The sequence below is a fragment of the Pteropus alecto genome, unplaced genomic scaffold (genome assembly GCF_000325575.1).
Source record: "Pteropus alecto unplaced genomic scaffold, ASM32557v1 scaffold100, whole genome shotgun sequence".
Classification (NCBI taxonomy): Eukaryota; Metazoa; Chordata; class Mammalia; order Chiroptera; family Pteropodidae; genus Pteropus; species Pteropus alecto.
This window is the reverse complement of record NW_006430723.1, coordinates 5,882,621-5,898,256: the sequence shown is the minus strand read 5'-3', so window position 1 is coordinate 5,898,256 and position 15,636 is coordinate 5,882,621. Positions and strand designations below refer to the sequence as shown.

Below are 15,636 nucleotides of genomic sequence, written 5' to 3'. Positions count from 1 at the left end.
ATATAAATATATATAAAAAATATATCTCCAACCAAACTCTGCACAACCATAACCACAGAACTAATCCAAACTCTGCACAACCATAACCACAGAACTGATCCTCCTCAAACTCCATGTGTCTAGCACATTCCCCAACAGTTCTAAGTAGCAGCTGGTGAGTAAACACCTAACATTTTTCTTTCATTTCTTTGACAACCTCTCTTGTTACTCATAAAGAAACAATACTGTTCCTGTTTAGAAACGAGAAGAACAATTGGGGACAGAAGCAAAAGAATCCATGCACCTTGTATATTCTAGTTCTTAGACTATTAACATTGCTTTTCCTTGACACATATTCCTGTATTGACTACTATAGTCATATATAAACTGCCTATTTCAATGTCTTATACCTGGTTACTTTCCTAGTTATCGTCAATAGATCCTGAAAAATAGGATAAATCTAAATATTTTGTTCATCTTATCTGTTCAATTAAGAATGGGATATAGACATCAAAATCAGGAAGGTACCTTTAGTTAAGTCCCCAGAGTATCCAATCACTGTAAGTAAGGTCTAGGATGAGAATTTTAAAAGCTCCGACAATCAACAAATAATAAAAAAATCGTGATTAGTAACAGCAACCCAGAATGGATTGTTCTGTTCCATTATTTTCTTTTGCTGTTAAAAAATTCAACCAGAAAATATATACATTTCAAGACTTTGTGAAAATTATGTTAAGATATTTCAACCAAATAAGCACACTGTTAAGCAGATTTGACCCAACAGGCACTGCTTTCTGAACATTAAAGCATCCCTAGATATGATATGAAAAAACTCCAAAATACCTCTTGAACAATGCCCGCATTCTTTGTGTGCACAAAATCACAAGTACATTTGCAATATGCTCTGTACCTTTCATCTGCTACAATTATCATTCCAACCAGTCATAAGCAGGCATGTGCCAAGAGTCTGTCTCCATGTTTTCTACCCTTCTGATACTCTTACTAGTGTCAGACCCAAGGGAGTGCTGCTATGTGACAGATATACCAGGGGTCCCCAATCCCTGGCAGCGGACCAGTACCGGTCCACGGCCTGTTAGGAACCAGGCCACACAGCAGGAGGTGAGCAGCCAGCAAGCCAGTGAAGCTTCATCTGTATTTGCAGCCGCTCCCCAGAGCTAGCATCACCACCTCAGCTCCACCTCAGATCATCAGGCATTAGATTCTCATAGGAGCACCAGTCCCTGGGGCCAAAAAAGTTGGGGACCGCTGAGATAAACCATGTGAAGCTGAGACTTTGTAACAAATAGAGCTAATGGGCTAGGAACTGAGAGCTACAGGAATCTGAGAGGGTCCCTCTCAAGGGTGGAAAAAAAAGTCCTTAAATTAGAAAGTTAAATGCTTGTTTCTTAATTCTTCCAAGTGAAGAAAAAAATACTCTATGGCTTTCTGTGTTGCTCAACTGAATGCAAAGGGCAAATCTATTTGAAAGAAAACACTACTGAATTTCAGCTAATTAAAATGCAAATATATCTTATCATTATCTTTATTGTTATTAGTTCTAATTCTAAATCTGTGAGCATTCTCAAGAGCAACAATCTCTGGATATGCTCTTTATTTTGTGATATTGCACTATTCCCTTTCTGCTTATATTTTAGAAGAAGCAGCCAATGTCTCTGTTTATCTCTTTTTCCTTGGTATTCCAGACTAATACAAATCTACAAGTCTTTGTAAATAACCTTTTCCCTGTAGAAGGAAACACGTTTCTAACATGCAGAACTTGGAACACTGCTATATCCGACCTTTTAGAGACACATTCGTTTTTGAAAAGCTTAGTGGGTTCCAAAGTCCATGGGCAGACTGGAGAATGCCCCCAGTGGGGTTTGAGGACAGGCTCTTCTGTGCATACATAGGACCCAATTCATTACTTCTTCACAACCCCATGCAAGATACAGTTAATTTCTCTTTGTCTTCTGTCCTTCCCTGAGCTAATTTCATCCCTCCAGCCCCCTATATATACAAATTCACAAGGCATGAGGGACTTTAGAAAGGATCTGAAGCCGAGAGACACTAGTCAAGAGCAGACAATAACTACTGAAAATAAGCCAGTCTTTGACACAACTATTCAAGCTATGAGTTGTTCTGCTAACTCAGTGGAAGTAAGTCTTTTTTCCATGCCAATGCAGTAGAGAGCTATGATAGGCTCCCATCAGTAACTGTGTCTTAACACAGCAGGGATTCCCCAGTGGGCAGCCACAGTTCCCTAGAGGAGGACATGTAAGGCTTTCATAGAGAGGCAGAACATATGTTGAACATCTAACCCTTTGCCAGTAGCTACCACCTCCTTTCCTTGAGTGCTTCATATCTGGGCACTATCCAGAGCTTTTATGCTTGCCACTGGTTGTCCATTATCCTTCCTCAAGGGCCTGTCTTCTAAAGAAATAGATGAAATCGTTTTCAAGTTCAAGTTTCCAAGTTCCAATCACCTCTCCACTATTCTAGCCTTGCAATCCGTATCTGTCTCTTAACTGATTCAAACCTCCATGTTTGCATTTGTAATTGGAGAAGATTTTTTTTATTATTATTATTTAACTACTTCATAAGGTCCTTGCTAGACTCAAATGAGACCATATATGAAATATAAAGTAATATATACATGCAAAGCCATAAAATCATTATTCTGCTAAAGTTATACAAATTCAAATTCAAGAAACAGAGAGCACCCCTTCCCATGCTTGTGTGTAATTTAGATGCAAGGTCTATAGAAAACAATGAAACAGATGTATTCAAATGTGGAAATTAAGCATGATGTTGACCTTTTGGTCCATTCTAATTTCCACGTTACCTGTCTCAGAGAGGAGTTTTGTAGCTTCTAGCACCTTCTCAGTGTAAACACCAGCTTCATAGTTCTCCATCTCAGCATTGATGATGTGTATGACTCGAGCTGCCCGGCCCCTGATGGCACCCGCGGTCCGGTCCAGAGTGTCCACATCCCCCTCTTGGAGGGCTATCACACACTTGTTCACGTCCTCTAAGATGTGATTTTCTGTGAAGAGGACACGTACACATTTATATGATTTTACATCACTCATACATTTAGTAACCAATTTAAGATTCATCAACTATTACAAACTATTATGTTGCATACATCTATATATGCCTAATAACACAAGTGATAGTTAGAGGACCTAGTTCATAATTACAACAGTGGTTCTCAAATGTGAGTAACAGCCAGAAGAATGGCAGAATCATAGACTATCGGGCAGGGTTTTTGATTCAGTAGGTCTGGGGTAGAGCCCAAGAAACTGCATTTCTACCAAGTTCCCAAGTGACGCTAATGTTGCTGGTTTGGGGACCATACTATAAGTACCACTGACTTAAAGAATATCTTTTTCTCTGTTTCAATGTTCGAGATCTACTGTGTGAAAAGATCTTTTGAGTGGCTGTGGCAGCCAATATGAACTCAAATTGCCAACCCAGAACACTTCTGGACATGACCAGAGTTTTTTCTAGACATGACCAGCTTTGGGTGACTGTTTGGTCATGGTTTTCATTAAGGAACACTTAAGGAAAACCATAGAATGAATATTCATCACCCACACCATCTTCTAATGTCATGTCATGCACAAGGTATATGCAATGGAAAATTGATCAGGTAAATATGATATCAGAGGTCTCCACAATTAAAATGCAATCCAGTCATGTGGCTAGTTTCCTCAGATTAGAGTCAAGGTCAGTGATCACCCTCCAGCCATTGCTCGAAGTAGAATCCAAGAAGGCAGGATGAGAGGTTTCACTCTCTACTAGCATAGAGAAAACACATAATCTGGTCCCTTACAGTTCTGCGAGTATGCAATTTTGTATTTCCCATATCCAATCCGAGATCTGTAATTATTTCCCTTGCACATTCTTTAGAAACAAAATACGAAGGAAATTTTCAAAAAGTTTAGAACTCCGAAGAAAGAAAAGAACTTAAACTGAAAACACATGCACACACCATAAATAAATAGAATAAGTTCGGAATATTCTTAAATAATCTGGTAACCTTTTAAAAGTTATAACTACTAAATCATAAATAGCCAATAAAGGATTAAAATAAATGTTTACCACTTTAAGAAGTTTCTAGGACTAGTTCTGATTTTAAAATTCCCAAAGGAGGAGAGATGGGAAGGTACGCAGCAAATCCCAGTCTCCACCATGGGTCTCTTCTATTGTTCTTATAGGACACTAGGTAGAAAATTGCAAAGTATAACTTACTTTTCATCAAGGAACATCCGTTTTAACCTCATATAATATGATTTCCTCACTCAACATTACAAATTTCTGATTTCTATATTCTCTAGTTTTTTAATTTCAGTAGAAATTAGAATAGAAAAATAAATGAAACTTTTAAATATTTAACATTCTGATATCTTAAAATCACAAGAAAAAAGTAATACTTTCTGAATGCTGATATTTTCCTGAGTAAAAAAGAAAAACAAATGAGAAAATTTAGAAGTTTTCATTTTGATTATGGAACGGCTGAAAACTACCCTTTTATGAGATCTTGGATTGTTTCATGAAAACTAACTTAAAAAGACACTTGAGAAAAAGATTTACTCAAATGAAACTTGGCACAGGATTTTAAACATGAAAGTTTGATTCACGTAGGCCTCTCTTACTGCCCTGCTGGATTCCTACAGACAAAATACTCCCTGATCCCTGAGAATGAGCAAACTGAGAGGGTCTTCATGTTAAAACAGGTATCTAGTTACCATTTTATTTAAATAACATAGAATAAGAATAAGCATAGCTACTGCTTTTCTGTGCATAGTTTAAAGGTGGGATTCTGAAGTTGAATATAAAACAAGAATGTTAATTACATTAGATACTAATCTCTCTGCAGTTAATAAAATTAAAAAAAAAAATAAGCTGCCCACTTATGACCTAATATCTTAAAATGAAACGACAGAATTTTTTTAAAAAAACTATTTCCCAACTTGAATCATGCAACTAACTTAATTAAGGGGCAAGAAAAAGAGTACGCTTTTGTAGATATTTGAAAGAGGCCAGCAGAAGCTGAAAATCCAAGATATAAAAAACATTGCTTTTAATTAGTTAAATCATCAACTAATTTGTTCAATGGTAGTCAGGTTAATCATACTGTGTGAATAAAGTATTAACTTTACTAATTTTAGAATTTACTAATTGACTTAGTTTTCTGAATCAACTTTTTTTTTTTGAAATGTTAAGGTAGTTTACACATTTTCCAATCTCTTCCAATTAGAGGTACCCCTTTTATGGAAAAATGAATCACAACTGCCTCATGATAATTACATCAGTGGATGGTATATTTGTAAAAGCTATTTTGATAAAGAATGTTTTTAAGTAGATTTGCATTTTATTAATGTAAGTATCAATAATATATTCGAAAAAGAGACACATCTGTTCATGTAGACATATGATTTAACCAAAGTATGTTCCTTGGTATAAATATGGATTCCTGGACTCCTTGTACTAGTGTCTCCCTTCCTACCTGCTACACCCTCAGGCCTGGGGCCCATGGTTTTGGAAGCACACTGGTATAGCAAGAAGGGCAGTGAATTATTTGAAAGCAGAATCCACACTTAAGTCATATTTACATTTCTGACAGTATCTTACACACAGCAGGCAATTAAAGAAGAAACAGTGAATAAATATGTCCAGTGAAAAAGGGCAATCAATTATATATTTTGATCCTAAGGTATTTTCAAGAGACCAAATTCATTAAGTAAGGAGATGGAGGAGTGCTGTTCCAAACAGAAAAGAATTCAGAAGAGAAAATAGTAATAAAAAGTGTATGTATTCTAGAGATAATTACTTTGCTGGTAAAAACTGCTCAGGTACTTTGGATGTTACACCAGATAAGAAATATGGTATTTAAACATAACATAAAAGATTTGACTGCAACAGATTTTGTGATAAACTTCCTTGAAATTTTGTAACCTTACTACTTCAGGAAAGATATAATTTTGTTACAAAACTACTGATGTCCAAACTATGTGATTATTATAAACCTCAAAGCTATTCGAAAACAAAATCCACTGTATGAATTTTTAAAGGAAACAAACTCAAGACCCTGGAGTCAAGGAAAAAAAAGAAAAGGCAAACAAAACAAAACTTTTGGACATTATGGGACTGAGTTAATAGCTTTTTCAGATCCTAGATGCCTGCTATTTTGTGAGCCAAATCCAAGAATTAAACTGTCACATGGTTAACACCAACATGTTCATTTTAAAACACTATTAAAAATTGTAGTTTTTGCCCAGTGGGAAAAGTCTAAGTGCTCTAACACAGCCATTCCACTTCTTTTATGAGCCCCGGCCACATGTGAAAATTGCTTTTGCTCCTGTAATGTTAACAGCCAGCATCATTGCTCTCCAAACTTGTTGCATTTCAAATGGACAAATTAAGCACATACAAGTCCAGGTAGCATGAAAAAAAACAAAACAAAGAAAACTGTAGTCGTAACAACACAAAGATCTTTTTTTCTGTTGCTGTTTTCCAAATAGAGTTTCCTGCTGGAATGGATATTCCCTTAAGAAGAAACTGATACATAAAATGTCATTAATACCATTTCAAAATATCTCCTGGGCCAAACTTGCAATTTACTGATGCAAATGTTTTGGCTCCGGCTTGGAGAGTTGATGAGAAGTAGTTCCCCAACTACTGGCTACATCCACAGCCTACGAGCAGGAGACAGTGGGCTGTGTCATCATTTGTCAAGCCCAAGCCCATCTGTGGAAAGGTGCTTGCCTCCTCCAAAGGCACGCTCCAGCGGGCCCTGCCAAGGCTGGCTCCCTGACAGTGTCTGTTCATTTTCCTGTAATGGCACACTGCGCCACTTGTACCACTGGGTTGGACTGCACAGCGTTATCAGCATAGGCCAAAGCCTTTTCTTGTTGCTGGTAATAATGAGATGCACAAAGGAATGGCAGGGAGAAAGGTGGCAAAGAGGCAGGGCTGGTGGGAGAAAATTAAGAAAAGCTTGGCACTATTGAGACAGTCTGAGATAAGACCTGCTCACCTTGCTTCTCCTCACCCTCGGAAATTTTTGTACATGCATTTAAAGCAAAGGGTAAGTTGGGAAAGTTTTAAGTTCTAAAATTCTTCCTCTTGGAAAAAGGTAATACATGGGTATTTCCTATTTATTTGCAGTTAGGAGAGAAGGCAGAGTAAGATTTCTAAGGGCTATTGGGATTGCTCTGTGAGACCCGAGGCTGGGTGCGGAGGCCCCCTGCCCCTTTCTGGGGACCCCTGTAATCATCCTGGCAAAAACCGACTATATACTAGAAAGATATTCAGTATTGTTGGCCACCCTCCTATTCCCCACTACCTCCTAATCCCCAACATACCTATCCAAACAGTTTCTACGCACTTCATGAGAGATGCATTTCTTGGGTTGTTAGGACTCAGCCACTGTCAAAGCAAAAATCCCAGGAATGGCAACTATTGAGTTCTTCATCAGGCAACCCCTAGATATGGGTATATTTAAATGAATAGCTGCTTTGACAAGCCATCAAAAACAAAGCACCTTGGGAATGAGAGGTTTTAGAGAGGAGAATGAGGATAGCAGAGGTGAGAGAAGGGAGCTGCCAGGAAAGCTGTGCACCAAAGGAAATTCCCTTTCTATCTTGACTTATTGAGAACTATACACCTTCCAAAAAGAGGATATTCTGAATTTTAATACTTTCTCTGCCAAGTTACCTACCCACTCAATGACTTCATTTTCTCTAAGGAAGACTTAGAATAATACCTGTTTTGTAGAATTTTGGCGAGAATTCAAACAAACAGCAGTCAGGCAAATTATAGACACTGAGCATGTGTTAGGTTGTTTATCCCATCTGCTTTGTCTTGACCCCTATGGTTTTAAAGTTGGCTTTCCTATTAACCATCAGATCTATATATTTGACTATGCTGCTATCTGACAAGCTTTAAACAGAATCCCCCAATGGGAATTCATTTTCTGTTTCTTCATGAGAAGGAAAGTCTGCACCTAGGAAAAATTCCCAAACGATAAACCTCCTCTAGATATCCCTCCCACACTGTTGCAGTCAGGGGTCCTGTTTGCTTGGTCCCCTCCCTCTCAGGCCTTGGTGGCCAAGAACAAGCAGGGTAGCTGGTAACCACCTCTCTGCTGAAGACAGTTCCCATCTTTTTCCAAGGGTTACAAGCTGGTAGCATTTGCCACCCCTCTAGATAGTGAGGATAGGAGAACAGGGTAAGGAAGGGGTATGGTGTTTTGACTCTTCGGCCTCCCAAATAGGGCAAGAAATCAACACTGTTGCATGGTGACAACGGGCCATTCGTGCTGGGGCAGGGCTGGCAGTGCTAGGCCTGGGTCTGAGGCACCACCCTCCACCATTTAAAGGCAAAGGGCACGCGGCGGATGTTGGTCAAGGCTGGAGCTAAATGAGTTGGCAGGTATGAGTTCCATACACCCGTGGGTGGAATCAACACCTGGTCAATTTAAAATTTTCAAGGGTCACTTGGTTATTTTAATACCTCGCACTGGAGGCTGATGTTTCTAGTGAACTCCTCCCCTATTCCTTCCACAGAGACTCTTCTGTGTGAACTGAGCCAAAAATATTTGGAAAAAGGCCCATTTGCTGGCTGGTAGGCCAATTCTGCAATAGCGCTGATGAGTCCGTTAAAGGTCAAATTGACAACACAGTTATTCAAATGCACTAACATCCTTCAGTCTGGTTTCATTTACAAAGAAGAAAGTTACAATTTCAAGTGATGCCTAGTTCTATTTTCTTTCTCTCACTTCCTTACATAACCTCATAGACAGGTACTCAAAGCCTCCATAGCTCCCAAGTGCCTTCTAATAGGTTTGTTCTGTGGCTAATATTTCTTTCTGGCTTATGAAAACCTGGGTAATTTCACTTTTTGGAAAAACGACCCCCTTAACACAGCCAAACAGCAGATTGGAACAGCAGATTTTTTTTTCTGATTTTGAAACATAAACCATGAGGATTAATCAATCCCATATCCCATACTGTTTTTTAGATGGTTGATTCCGATACATCAAGGGCTATCCTGTAAAAAACAAACAAACAACAACAACAAAAAACCTACAGGAACTGGAAAGGAACTAAAGTCTCCCTAAATAACCTGTTAGGATTCTGATATCTTTATCAGAAAGTTGTGTTTTTCCTCCCTAATGCTTTGATGCAGTGTCTTGAAATAACGTGCACACCAAAGAAGAATTTTCAAGAGGATGCTACAGTCACATTTGCAGAGATGATTGAAAGCTCAAAGGGCCAAGAAGAGCACTTGAAACATAGACTCATGACATTTGCAGGATATTCCTTATCTCATCCTGTTCCCCTTCAGCTGCCTTCTAAGAGGCCTATTTCTGATTACCTGAGACAGAAAGGAAGTCATCCACCGAGGTGATGTCATCCACGGCCTCCGTCAGCACTCGGACCTGCTTCTCCCACTGGTCTTTAAAGACATCCATGTTGTCCTGGGCAACTTTGCTCTGTGGCCGGGCAGCCAGTGTGAGAGCAGCATTGATGACCTATTGGTTAGAAGCAATCCGGGGACGTATTGAAAATATTCTTCCAAAGAAGAACAAGCAGATCAAACCATGTTGAAACCCTGGACTCTGTAGCTTCTGTCAAACTGTTGGTTTTCAGTGTTTGGAAGGACCATAAAAAAACATGAATAACGAAGTAGGCTGTCAACTACCGTGAGCTTTTGTTTGCTTTGCTTTTCTTCTTTTTTAAGATATCACAATTAGCATCAGGTTTGAGAAAGTATTTATTAGACAAGTCCTATTTACTCAGTGCAGACATGGAAGAAACATAACTCTTGTTCTACATGTGCAAGCTTATAATTTAGTTGTTGAGACAACGTAAGTAGATATGTAGTATTTAAATAACAGCCCCAAAGTCAATCTTAATGGAAAAGACAATAATTGCCACAGTAATTCTGAAGAGACTGCAATAGATGTTTGTTGGTTGTTTTTTTTTTTTGAGAAAAGTAGAACTTGAAACAGCCCATGGATGTTGGTTTGCACTTTCCAGTGAGAGAAAAGAGGGCAAGGTAAGGAGAGGGGTGATGGAAGAACTGGAGTGCTGGAGGTCCTAAATATCAAGTCACTGATGGGCTTCTGAAACAAAGTGAATGAGGGTTACCTGGGGACACAAGCTGTCAATCTGGGTGGCTGCCATCCGGACTAATTTCACCCCTTCCTCATTGTTGGAGATGGAACAGGCCAAATTGGCAACCTGTATTGGAGGAAATTTGAGCGAAAATTATGTTGAGGTAAAGGAAAATTATTCTGTTGTGTGACCTTGCACCTTCTCTAGAGAGTGACACATCCAGGAGCATTCTTTCACAAATAAACTAAGGACATCCTTAAATATTGAATCAAATATCACTAGTTTTAGTGTTAAATTAGGCATTTCTGCCAGAAGAATAGGGTGTTAATAACAAGTTATTGCCTTGGGATTCTCATGCACACACCATAATGCATTTTAACTGCATTGTTTTGAACTGTTTTACGCTATGGGCTGCCCTGATCGACCTACACTCTCACTTCAGCACCCTTAGACTCATCATTGAGTGCAGAACACTGAGATTTTGGCCACATCAATACTAAATTCTGACCAGTGAGAGAGATGCTCCAGGAAATAATGCTTTGAATTTGAAAGAGACTCACAGTAAGCTGACAGAGTGCTTTACCCAAGGGAACACAGATCTGCCTGTCAGTCTGTCAGGAAGATGCTAGTCCACCAGTAACCAACTCAAATGCAGAAGAGACTAATATAATCCACAGATACCAGTGGAGTATATAGCAAATTAGAATATGCAAGTCTAGTATAAAGGCATTCAAATTTGATTTTTTTTTTTAAACACATGTTACTAGACAAAATAACTGAATTCAATTCGAGTTCCCAGGTCAAGCATTTCAATTTGTGTTATTCCTTCTCAAGGAGTGAGAATTGGTAATACAAGGTCAGATTGATTGGTCAAAGTCAACAGCACACAAAACTACCATCATAACTATGCTCAGTCCCATCAGGCTGGTGTCAGGAAGACAGGAGGTTAGGGATTAGAAAGAGCAAAGGAAAAGAGAAGGGCAACCAGGGCTGGGAATAGCAGGGCAAGGAGGACACTTGCTTAGCAGAGAGACAACCCCTGGGAGCCTCTTGGCCACCGCCCTCTTATATTGGCTCACTTCTGCTCTCCAAAATCAGGTTGCTTTCCTGCCATGCCTTAATGCCCTGGGAGATTAAAATGCACTGCACATGTGTATAGTGTGAAAGATACCTTAGACAGTGTGGAGCAGTGGAAAGAGCACAGGACTGGAGATCGTTCAAAGGATTGTTCTTTATTAGAAAAAGTAGATGCGTAGATGGTGATACCAGAAATGCTTTCAAATACTACTTCACTAGATTGTTAGTGCAAAGAATCCTGTTTTAAAGCTTTTAAGAAGGACATATTCAGTCTATTACAATGATAACTATGAGTAATTACAGACTGAGTCCCAAACATTATCATGTAGTTTCTTATATTTATAGTTTACCTTTGATTCTTCAGAGAGTTTTCACTATTTTACTTAGTTTGCAGAATAAGTCTGTGAGAAAGACAAATATGCCTTATTGTATCCATTTACAGGCTACTAAATACTCAGAAGTATAAGGCTCCTTGGAGGCCCAGCAAGAATAATGCAGGTTCTTAATTTCTTTTCTGTTATACTGTCTCCACTCTGCATTTAAAAAATCTTTGTTATATTTGTATTCTAGTGTATTTTATATTCCAAATGCTAGAATAAGTACATGACAGAATTTGTGCTCAATACACGATTATTGAATTAAAGAATAGCTTTTAATAGTTTTTAATGCATATATGACTTGTAATGCATCATGGATTAAAGATACTCTCAAAGATAAAGTTAAATAACCCCTTTAACTTGCCTAGACAAATGTTCACATTAGCATCATAGCTTTGGTAAACATCTGCTAGCAGGTAAACAATGGAGCCTACACACTGGTCCTTTTCTGTCATTGAACAACAATGGAGCCTACACACTGGTCCTTTTCTGTCATTGAACAACCTTCCATTTCATGAAATGATAATTCAGATAATGCTTTTGTTTGCTCTTTATCATCCTTGCTTGGTTTATGACAGAGACTGAAAGTCACACTTTTGCATAGAAGTGGATAATTGCTAAAGAGTTTGGCATATGACTCTACATGATGAAAACAATGTGAAAACTCTGGGAACCAGGACTTGGGTAACTTTGCTTGCATCTTCGTAAGAGGAGTGATGAAATACCAATACTCTCAATGAGATAATGGCTTTAGATCAAGTGTTTCATGGCTGTTAACATAAAAACATATAATTGAGAGAACCAGATGTGCATTTCTTGATGGAAGGGCATAATGCCACCTATGAAATGTTTTTGCCAAAAACAAACAAAAAACCTGGAAATGATCAGTCTTAGGATCAAGTTTCAATTTACAAAAAAAAAAATTTAAGAGACAAAGAAACATGTAAAATAAAACCACATAAATGCAATTATGAAGATCCTGATGGTAGATGATAAACTAGTAGAAAAGTTAGGCCTTTTTTGGATCCTGAATAAGCTGTAATATATAAATCCATAAATATGTAAATAAATACATAAATAAAAATACATTGTGAAGCAATAAAATAAAGTATTGACTAAATAGTTGATATTAAGTCAATATTTCAAAGTACGCTAATAATATTTTAGTAATTTTTTTAAGTACCCAAGGCTTTTAGAGATAAATACTGAAGTGCTTATGGATGAAATATGTTTGAGATTTGCTTTATACTTATCTAGGGTAGGGGAAATGGTCGGAGGTGTAGAAAAAAACAAGATTGACCATTAGTTCACAATTGTTGAAGCTGGATGATAGTATACGACGGTTCATTACACATGCTCTATTTTTGGATATGGTTGAAATTTTTCAAAATAAAAGTTAAAAAAAAATAGCAGCTACAATCTATTATATCACCAGCTGTGATAAAACACTCTCTTATACTTATATGAGTCTCAAAGGAGCACAGGATAAGTCAGGAAGAAATCTGATTATGGTTTGGAGTCAAGGCTTGCAGACAACAAAAGAATACCAGTCTGAGCATGGAAGAGGAATGCTATGATTGGACTGTGTAAGTCACAGCAGTGGCTCTCTAGACCAGTGGTCCCCAACATTTTTGTGCTCCTATGAGAATCTAATGCCTGATGATCTGTGGTGGAGCTGAGGCCATGATGCTAGAACAGCTGCAAATATAGGTGAAACTTTGCTCTTTCATCCACCGCTCACCTCCTGCTGTGCGGTCCGGTTCTTAACAGGCTATGGGCTGGGAGATGGGGACCCCTGCTCTAGACCACAGAGTTTCCTATTCATGCTGGCTGCAGGTCCCCAGGAAAAAGGTGAACCTCGAGCCTTAGGGCTAAGAAGAACTGATCTCTTGTGAGAGGGAGATGCCAATCAGTAGCTTCTACATAGTGATAACGAACTTTTCTTCATGCATCTTTTGAAATGTTTCATCCTTTGCTCAAATAAACTATTATGGCTTAGATCTAATGTAGGAACCTCACTGCCCAACAGAATCTTAGTACAGGAAATAGTACTAGCAACACTCACCAAAAATAAAGAGTTGGCAACTCCCAATAGTTCTCCAATTATTTATTCCCTTTAATTTACTGATCCATAAATCCTGAAGTCTGGCAGCCTCCACTCTGCAATGTGCTCCTGCTGTTTCAAGTCCACGTGAAATCAGAATTTCATTTACCTTGTACTGTATTCTGAAACATTCTGAAAATATTTCCAACATACTGCTAAGGATTTCACTATCTTCATAGGCAGGCTTGTTTATTTTATATTGGTCATGGACTCAATCCAAATACCTACCTTATTTTCCTTTGGCTTGGCTTTCTGCTTCTCACTAGACCCACTGGCATCGTAGTGACTCTGAACATGGTTTTACATATTGTGATTTCTAGAACTCTGGCAGCGAACACAAAATTCCATTCTTGAGGCAGCTCCAAATCAATAGTGCAACCTGAAATGCCAGCTAACATTTCAACACCAGCCCAAGACTACTGTGCACAGTAGGTATTTAATAATTGATTTCAACTGCCTGTTCTTTAACTACAGCTCTTATGATATCGGAATCTCTGATAAAATAAAATGTCCTATTTTTTGAAACACAATATTTTCTTCTTTAAAACATCGACAATTTGACATGATAATCTTACTAAGGCAGGGAGGAGGGAAAGGGAATGGTAGACTAGAGTCATTATACATTTGAAAAGGATTAATGCAAATAACAAAGTAGACAATAGATTTGTGCTACTAGACTGCAAACCAAAAGATGTTGAGCAACATAATTAAATTTAATAGAATTTTGAAAGCTGCTTGAGTCAATCAAGCAAGTAACATTTATGGGTTGGCTTTAGCCTCTCTGTTCTACCCTCTTGAATTGTTTACAACTCAGCTGAGGCAACAAGAGTCATTTGCCTTTCTAGAGGCTTAGAAAACAATAAGTATATCATTAACTATTAAATGCTGAGCTGTTTAGATTGATTTGGGATTACAGAAAGTGACTAGGCCATGAGCAAAGGTGGCAAAGCTCCCTGTTGAACTAATCATACTAAATTCCCAACAATCTCTTATGAATAGAAGTCCTCCTGCGTAACTTCTGAGAGTGTAATGGATTTGGGGAAGGAGAAACTGAAAAGACTGAGCCAAGTCTTCCATCTCTGACTTAGTGCCTTAAAAATGGTTATCTTGGAGAACAGGAAGAAGTTTAGCAGCCATCGCCAAATTGTGTGCTGCTGACTCCAAGATTTCAGAAAAAGGAGCCATAGGTCCCCCTGGCTGGGAATCAGTGCACATACTACGGAGAAGTAAGAAATCCACCTTACAACATTTCTTTTCTGACTGCCTGATTAGCACAACTTTCTGGATGCTCATAGATTCTGCTCTTCTGGAGTCATACTGTGTAAGTAGGTAAAGCAAACAATAATATTAGCAGGATTAAAAAGACAATAAACTGACAAAGAACGCTGATGCTGATTCTTCTAAAAGTAATTCGCTTCTGGAAATGAATTTGTACTACAACTGGCTAACTTTTAATAATCACCTTAGCTGACAAAAGTAGAGACATCCCTGGGACACTAACGAGAATTAAAATTGACACTCAGAAACATGTGAAACCATCATGAAAATATATTGCGACCATTCAAAATGCAAGATATTTTTAATAGGAAAAAAAAAAAAGTCCCGCACAGCTCAGTCTCAGATGAACAGGATATCATGGCTGTGAAACTTGCTTTGGTGTGGACATCACTACAGAAAGCAGCTCCATCGCAAAAACTATAGTCTTGTTTGAACACTTTCAAGAAAAACCAAAATGTCTGATAGGCTAAGCTTTAATTAGATGTAAAATACCTCTGCTAATAAAGTTGTTAGGCATTTAACTTCAAAGTGATATGAGGTAGATCACAGAGATGAGAACATTTTCTTTTTCTTGGCCTTAGAAATCAAATTACATTTTTTAATATGTGTAATTTTGTTCAATTTCAGATGCCAGTTCATAGTATATTCAACCCCCAAAACATTACCATTTCATTACATATATATATAATATATT

At 38.1% G+C, this 15,636-nt stretch overlaps 1 protein-coding gene across 6 annotated transcripts in view; it reads right to left on the bottom strand.

The window, feature by feature from the left end:
• CTNNA2 (catenin alpha 2) overlaps window positions 1-15,636 on the bottom strand; it is a 988,991-nt gene that overhangs the window by 87,577 nt on the left and 885,778 nt on the right. For 5 of the 6 annotated variants that reach the window (XM_006905230.2, XM_006905232.1, XM_006905231.1 and 2 more), the window contains 3 exons: window positions 10,140-10,232; window positions 9,364-9,520; window positions 2,822-3,022 (listed from right to left, as the gene is read on the bottom strand). In XM_006905230.2, the coding sequence (XP_006905292.1) occupies window positions 2,822-3,022; window positions 9,364-9,520; window positions 10,140-10,232 (451 nt within the window). The remainder of the gene's footprint in view (window positions 1-2,821; window positions 3,023-9,363; window positions 9,521-10,139; window positions 10,233-15,636) is intronic. The other variant, XM_025049514.1, reaches the window with a different exon arrangement.